Source organism: Eschrichtius robustus, chromosome 6 (assembly GCF_028021215.1).
Source record: "Eschrichtius robustus isolate mEscRob2 chromosome 6, mEscRob2.pri, whole genome shotgun sequence".
NCBI lineage: Eukaryota > Metazoa > Chordata > Mammalia > Artiodactyla > Eschrichtiidae > Eschrichtius > Eschrichtius robustus.
The window spans coordinates 52,576,793-52,585,339 of record NC_090829.1 but is presented as its reverse complement, the minus strand read 5'-3'; the positions used below and the strand labels follow the sequence as shown (position 1 = coordinate 52,585,339).

The window sequence follows — 8,547 nt, the reverse complement described above, 5'->3', positions numbered from 1 at the left end:
ATGTCAACATTATTGGTCTTCTTAAAAAGCTAAATAGAACAATAAATTACTATGAAGTGAACAAGTGTATAACATAAAGGTTAAGAAATAGAATGCTGCCAGAGTACATAAGTTCCCATGTGCCCCTTCCTCATTTTCCCCCATGGAGGTTACACTATGTTGGCTTTTAGAGTAACAATTTTCTTGTTTGTCTATAAATAGAATTTTAAAAATAGTTATTTTTATATCTGTTTTCTTTCACTCAATACTCTCAAGATTTATCCAGGTCACTGCATGTTCAGGAGTTCATTCAATGCATGACTATAATACAGTATATTCATCCATTATAATGTTGATATAAATTCCTGATTTTTCATTTTCAGGCTATTATGTATAATGTAGCTATGAACATTCTTTTGTACATGGATTCTGATATTCACGTGCCTATTTTTCCTGAAATAAATATCTGGGATTGCAACTGTTTGGTTTTAAGGTATGCATATGTTAAACCTTACTGCTTAATGCCCAAGCGTTTTGTAAAATGATTATACAATTTACACTCCTACAAGCAGTGGAAGAGACTTCTCTGCTTCCCATTTGTGCTAAGCAAATATGGTGCATGTGCAATTGTATCTTACTTGCATTTTCTGCATTATGAATGAGGAAGATTTCTTAATAAGCTTATTAGCCATTTGGGTTTCTCACTTGTAAAATGCCTTTTTTTCTATAGAGATGTCTGATTTTTCAGATTTTTAAGTTATTTACATATTCTGGATATGAGTCGTTTGTCAGTTGGATAAATTGCAAACATCTACTCTGTGACTTTCACTCTCTTAATGATGTCTTTTCATGATTAGAAGTTCTTAATTTTAATGTAGATTTATCAATCTTTCCCACTATAATTAGCTTAAACAAAGTAACATGTTTAAGTAATCTTTTCCAACCCAACAGATTAAAAATACTCTCCTATATTACCTAGTAAAATCTTTATAGCTTTACCTTTCATATTTAGGTCTACAATTCCCTTAAAATTCATTTTTGTATAGTATGTGAAGAAATTAAGTTCCTTCTCTTCTTTTTTTAATAAAGATACCCATTTTTCTCTGCACCATTTATTGAACAGACTGCCTTTTCCCCAATGTTTTAAAGTGCTACTTTTGTCTGTTTATGTATTTTCAATTATAATTCATTAATCTATTTGTGTTCAGTACACCAAAACTTCCAACACCTCAACGTCTTGATTGCTACGACTTTATAATAAACCTTGTTTCTAATAAAGCTTTGTATTTTGACTGGCTTTGTTTGAATCTATAATTCAATTTGGGGGAAACATTTTTCAAAAGTAAAGTAACCAATCCATGACTATGGTATAATATCTCTATTAAGGTCTTTAATTAACGTAAATAAAGTCCCATGGTCTTCTCTGTAAGATCTTGTACATCTTTTATTAGATTTATTCTTAAGTACTGCAGTGGTTTTTATGCTATTGTAACAGGTATCTTTTAAGAAAAAGCATTTTCAACCTGTTTGTGGCTAGTGTTAATATAATTGATATTTGTATACTGATTTTGTATCAGAATTTAACTTAGTAACTTATCTGTAGATTCTTTAAGATTTCCTATCTACACAATCATATCATCTGTGAATAACAGCAGTATTGGTTTTTCCTTTCTAATTTTTATACCATTTCTTTTTCTTACAATACTGCACTGGGAGGGACTATATTAAAATGTTGATTAAAGGTGCAGTAGGCACCCCTCTCCTTTCTGATCACAAAGAATATGTTGCCGGGCTTCCCTGGTGGCACAGTGGTTGAGAATCTGCCTGCCAATGCAGGGCACACGGGTTCGAGCCCTGGTCTGGGAAGATCCCACATGCCACGGAGCAACTAGACCCGTGAGCCACAGCTACTGAGCCTGCGCGTCTGAAGCCTGTGCTCTGCAACAAGAGAGGCCGCGACAGTGAGAGGCCCGTGCACCGCGATGAAGAGTGGCCCCCACTTGCCACAACTAGAGACAGCCCTCACACAGAAACGAAGACCCAACACAGCCAAAAATAATAAATAAATAAATAAAAATTAAAAAAAAAAAAAAAAGAATATGTTGCCAAGGTTTCATCATTAAGTATGATGTTTGTTATAGTTTTTTTGGTAGATAATCTTTTATCAGTTTAAGGATGTTCCATTCTACTCCTAATCTGCAAAAAGTCTGATCACAAGAGACAAATTTATTGGATGTTTTCCCTGCAACTACAGAGGTAATATAATTTTTCTCCCTTAACCTATTAGGAAAATATACTGATAAATTATCTAAAATTAGAATAACCCTTGTGTGCCTGGCATAAACCCAACTTGGTTATGATATACTATTCTTCTTATATATTACAATATTTCATTTGTTAACATTTTGAAATATTGAATGTATTTTCACAAATAGGATTAACATTTCTTAAAATGTCCAAAGTTATCTGGAACTCATAAAATGAGATGGGAAGTTTCCTTCCTCTATTCTCTTTAAGTATTTGTGTAAGATTGGTATTAATTCTTCATTAAATATTGAATAGCATTATCCAGTGAAGCCATTTGGGCCTGGTGATTTTTTTCTAGGAATAATTTAAAATGTGGATTCCATTTCTACAGTGTTTATAGGAACATTTATACGTGTTCTATTTCTTCCTATATCAGTATTAATAAGTTACATTTTTCTAGAAATATGTCTATGAAAATTGTGGTATTCTGTTGCAGTAATGAGTTCCAATTTGCTCACATCTTCCTGCATCCACACTCCTGGGTAATAGTACCTTCCCACACTGACTTTAAAGCTCCCTTTAAAGTTAAAATTAACTACCTGCTACACTTTGCCAGTGAACATCCAATACATTTCCAACTTCATGCCTTTTCTCACATCACTTCCTCTCCCTGGAAAACCCACATCTTTGGAGGCAACCATAGCTCCCTCCATCCCAATACAATGATAAAAGTTGTGTATTTTCTGCCAGAAAAAATGCATACATGCACATAAACACAAACTCTTATATAAACTATCATAGGATTCACTACCTCCATTCTGCAAAGTAGATTCCAGATTAAAGACTCCTAACTTACACATTGCCAAGTATATATAATGCTTACAAATACTAATAGAGGGAGAAATAAGCAATAAATATGCAAGCAAATATACAACAGAGCAAAGGCTGATATAAGCATTCATACTGGCCTATGAAAATTTGTCTAAAAGAACTGTTTAAAACATGAAACATAAAATATACTTGGGTTTTAAGTATTTATTTACAAAGTTCTTCCTAATACAACTGCTTTTAAAATATAGCAATAAAGGATCATTTACTATTTAAAAGTGGTACATATGTGGCATAGAAATAAATCTATATAGTCAGTTAAACTATTATAACTGATAACTGAAAATTGTTAGGTGACAATTAAACATTTGCAGTACTCCCTAAACAGGTAGGAAATAAAAATGCATTTATTCATAGGAACTTGATTAATTTGTATTACTGACTTAAAAAAAAAAAAGACTACTGTGAAAGATGACATCAGGGTTTGAAAAATATTTTACAAAAGCAAATAAATGTATTTCAGTTTTACACTTAATTATGAGGCCATGATAAAAATTTGACCATACACATATCTATGTATTTTACAGCAGGTTAGCCAACTTTAGAATTATTTCATAAAGAATATAAACAATCTTTACCACAATTTCCCCAAGGTCTTATCCTTCAAAATAAAATTCCACACACTATCAAACTAAATCAAGATTTGCTAGTGGCTAAAATCACCATAAGTATATTGTCCCTTAAACAGCTACAAGTATACACCAGTATCACGTTTGTGCAAAATATACATTATTTTCTAATCTTTCTGCCCTTATCTCAATTTGCAAGCGTATTTTGAAACCATCTCCTTTAACTGTAATTCTTGTTAGGGGCAAATCTTTTAAAATCCACATGCTGTATCTTTATTTATTAAATAAACTGCAAAAGGAGCAGTTAAATAACTACTTTAAATAGCACATGTGGACCAAGAACCCACTATTCAGAGATCTATGCAGGTTTTTATCTAGTAAGTACTGTGGTATCACTTAATTTCTGAACAAATTGAGATACACAGATATTTATTTCCAAAAATTCATTCATGGACACTATACAAAGAGATTCACAGCAGTATTTGGCGTCAGCCAATAAAATTTATTTACTGTATCACTTGGCAAAGTTACTAATATCGTGAATAACTTAAATGACTGGTCTTCCATTGGATTCAACAAAGAGAAAAATTACATCAGAATCAATATAATTTTTTACATGAATTAACAAAAAATGTAAGAGGTTAACCTTACTCTTTCAAGAAGAAAATAAAATGGCATAGTTTAGTGTTACCTTCTTTCCAGCGTTCACCAAGTGCTAACGACAAGTACCATTTAAGTCAGTTTCTTATTTGAATATGAGGTTGTTTAAAAGTTTCTACAAATTAAGATTTTTTTAAGCTTCATATCAAATGAGTTGTAGATCTACTTAAAGTATGACTTCTCCTTTCAAAGAAGGAAGGAAGGCTGACAAGGGAAGGAGATGGGATGCCCTGTAAAGACAAAATATTTTGTACTTAAAATTTTTTCTTTTAAAAATTGTAATATACAGTTTAGTATCATACATGTCATTTTTACATTTTACAAGTTATCATAATAATTAAGACATCTGAAAAATCTAAACTCTTTAAATAAACAGAAACTTAAAATTAGGGGGAAGGGTGGGGAGAACACATAATTAAAACTATTTTAGCATTCTGAAAACAAGAAACAAATGGATAGACTACTACATATGAACTCAGTTGAAACAGATATATGCTTAGTGTTTCAGGTTTTTTTAAAATTATAAATTAGAAGATAAGTTTTGAGGTTAAAAAGACAAACCCTAGTGGCTTCTTCTTAACTTAATCATAAAGCAGAATTAAGAGGAGTAAAATTACTTCATGGGAAATAATTTTCTAAATTAAAAGTCATAAACTCTGAGTTTTTATATTATGTATGCAACCCATATTTATATGTCTGTATGTGTCTGTGTGTATGTATGATTTTGTTCCATATAAAAATTGAGCAAAACAGCAGTGCTTCTGATAATAGAGATTATTAATATATTAAGCTGTCTAAACTTATTGTTTCAGAGTGTCAAAGTTAAATATCATCAGATTTTTAATAACAAAGAAACACAGACATGAATACCAAACACTCAAGAGGGGGTGTAAATCAAAACAAATTATAAAGGTACTGTTTTATTTTAGCAGATATTAATGGCTAACTGTAACTAAACTTAGAGCCAGCAAGGTAGCTAGCTATAAGTTCTCATCAACTAGGTAGTAAATAAAATGAAGTGTTTAAAGAGCTAGGTTGGTAAAGTATTACCATTCAAGTGATAGCAAAGCAATGATTTAAGTAGATAGTATGATAGTTTACATTTTCCTCAGGTAAAACCTTTACGATTTGCCATATTAAAAGCATAAATTTTACATAAATGTCATAAATCTAAGATTAAGAATCAGATCGGTAATATAAATCCACTTCACAGGACAATTACTACTATTTTTTAAATAATCATTTTCATAAATAAGAAAATCTCTAATGGGACTGATTTTTTCTGGACTTATGAGTAAATTATCTTGCAAACATATCTTTATGTGCCAATAAGCAAATAAACTCTATTAAGCCTATGTTGTTGTTGTGAATTCAAAGCAGTTATAAAGTTGTGAATTCAAAAGTCCCCACCCACCTAATAAGTAATTCAGTGGAGAAAAATACTTTCTTTTTTCACAAACGCAAACTTCAAATAGCTAATAAGCTCACATTAAACTTCACGAGGCTTGTTTCCATTACTGGTTGGCATACCTCCTAATTCTTCACAAATGTCAAAGGTGACTTGGATAGAACTTTTTTTTGAAATTTGAAAACTCAGTATTTCCTTCTAACATCTCTGAAAAACTAGCTCGTGAGGCAGAATGACGTATAGATCGAAACCAGGAGTTTTGAGAGCGCCCACCAGTAGAGTTTGAGCGCTGAACATAACCATGCTTAGTAAATCCAATTATAGTGCTTGTGGAAACAGAATGGGTAATCTGTTAGAACAGAAATAGGCAATTGAGAAGAGGACATGAATGTCTTAAAGATCTTTTAGGTACTTCTTATTTATGTTGTCTACGTAAAATTGACAAAACCATAAATAATATATATTAATTTTCCAAAATTCTTCTATAAAATCCAATTATCTTCCTTTGAAAAGCAATAATGTTTATAATAGTTACTATAAATGCAGGAAATAAAAAAGGGATAGTACTTTGGCCTTCAGAAAGCTTACAATCCGATTTTAGTAAATGAATGCTAAATTTTGTCAATTTCAATATATTTTTCATTAATCAAATTTCTTTGCAAAAATTTATATCATCAACTAAGTACAACTTCTCTCTCACTGGAAGGTTAATCTTGATTAAAAGTCTGTATAAACATACTCATATTTAGCTGTAACCTTTGATGTATATTAACTAACGACTTAACTAGCTTTATAAAAAAATAAGTTATTAAGCATTATGTGCCTTTTCTGTATAAATTTTAACAATTAAAGGTAACCATTTATAAAACACCAAAGCACTCCCTTTGTGCACTTTGTGTATATTAACTTATTTAATCCTTACAACTACTACTTTAGATTCACTTTACAGACAGTGAAATTGAAACAGGAAGATCTCTAATAAGCTGACAAAAGTCACACAGCTAGCAAACAGCAGAACCGGGATTTGAACATGTGAGTTCCAGAGTTCCCGTTCTTAACCACTACTCAAACTGCCTTTGAGTACATAACCACATTATACGTGAGTGTGTGTGTGTGTGTGTGTGTGTTTGTGTGTATTTACTCTCTACAATAACACCATAGGTAAGTACTATTAACCTCTTTTCTCTCATCTGCAAAAATGGGGATAAGAGAGAACAGGAAACTTGCTGAAGGACATACAGCTAAGAAGTGACAGTCACTTGCTTTTCTTAACCTTAGTAGATAAGGTTAATAATTTTTACAAACGACAGATACATCACTATTTAGTGACAGTAATAAATGTTAGAAATGCCCTTAATATTAATTAAATGACTAAAATTCTGACACTGTTGGGAATTTGGATTGCTCAGGAAACATTTAAAAACATATACATGAATTTAGAACCCATATCATCCTTTGATATTCACGGCTTCATAGATTATATATTCATCACGGAAATAATAAAAGAAATAAAACTGAGTCTCTGCTATATTACTGGAGCCTATCTATAAATAGAACCATCGCTATTTACATCAGTAAAGTGATAGGCCAGATTGAAACATGTTTCTTTCTTAGAGATCTACATCTCAATCCCAATAAAATTTCATATCAAACTACACATTAAGTAAGTCTCTAATTCATTAAGTGAGGTTTTCTCAGTTACTTAACCCAGTAAAGAGGTCAGATGCTTAGATATATCCAAAAAATTGATGGAGATATTAATATTTCCATCTTTAAAAAGTTAACAAATCCCACACCAACTTCATAAATTTGGAGTCATTTAGCCCATTAAATCAAAATCACTTACTGCTAATGATGATGTGCTAGACAGACGACTCATTACATGTTTATCATTGCTAGAAGGACTTCTTCCCTCCACTGAACTTTGGGATGTCATAAGAGCCCTTCGTAGAGCTCTTTTTGGAGTTTTGGAGAAAGAGAATGCTCTTGTAACCTAGAGTTAAATTACAATTAATTAAAAAACCTAGACAAATCTAACTGATTAGAACAATTATATGTAAACAAAGCCAAATTCACACCAAAAGTTTTTCTATAAAAAGTATATAGCAGAATTCGGGGCTTCCCTGGTGGCGCAGTGGTTGGGGGTCTGCCTGCCAATGCAGGGGACACAGGTTCGAGCCTTGGTCTGGGAAGATCCCACATGCCGCGGAGCAACTGGGCCCGTGAGCCACAATTGCTGAGCCTGCGCGTCTGGAGCCTGTGCTCCGCAACAAGAGAGGCCGCGATGGTGAGAGGCCCGCGCACCGCGATGAAGAGTGGTCCCTGCTTGCCGCAACTAGAGAAAGCCCTCGCACAGAAACGAAGACCCAACACAGTCATGAATAAATAAATAAAAGAACGTGAATTTCTAAAAAAAAAAAAAAAAAAAGTATATAGCAGAATTAGAATCTCTTTGGACAAAGCAGTGAGAAAATGTAGTACATTGTAGATTACTCCATCTTGGTTTCATAGAGCACTAGTCCAGCAGGAGAAAGTGGGAGGGAAAATTTGGCATGAGAGAAGAAACCTGGGTGTTATCTGATTCTGCTACAATTTAGTTGTGAGATCTTTGATCCAAAGTCACTTAAACCTCAATTTCTTTAATTGAAAAAGTGTAGGAGTTTATTTGAATCATCACTGCTAACGTGTTTATCTACTATACATCATACATGTTAAATGCAGAGATACAATGATGATTAAAGTATAAAGCCTCCCCTCAAAGGCAAGGAAAACAACAACCAAAAAACTTATAAACCT

General features: G+C 32.4%; 1 protein-coding gene across 6 annotated transcripts in view; it reads right to left on the bottom strand.

Moving 5' to 3' along the window:
- Positions 1-3,339: 3,339 nt before the first annotated feature.
- The window catches only part of ECT2 (epithelial cell transforming 2), a 70,782-nt gene continuing 65,574 nt past the window's right edge, over positions 3,340-8,547 (bottom strand). For all 6 annotated transcript variants that reach the window (XM_068546256.1, XM_068546257.1, XM_068546258.1 and 3 more), the window contains 2 exons: positions 7,598-7,744; positions 3,340-4,573 (listed from right to left, as the gene is read on the bottom strand). In XM_068546256.1, coding sequence (XP_068402357.1) covers positions 4,484-4,573; positions 7,598-7,744 — 237 coding nt within the window. In that variant the 3' untranslated portion in view covers positions 3,340-4,483. The remainder of the gene's footprint in view (positions 4,574-7,597; positions 7,745-8,547) is intronic.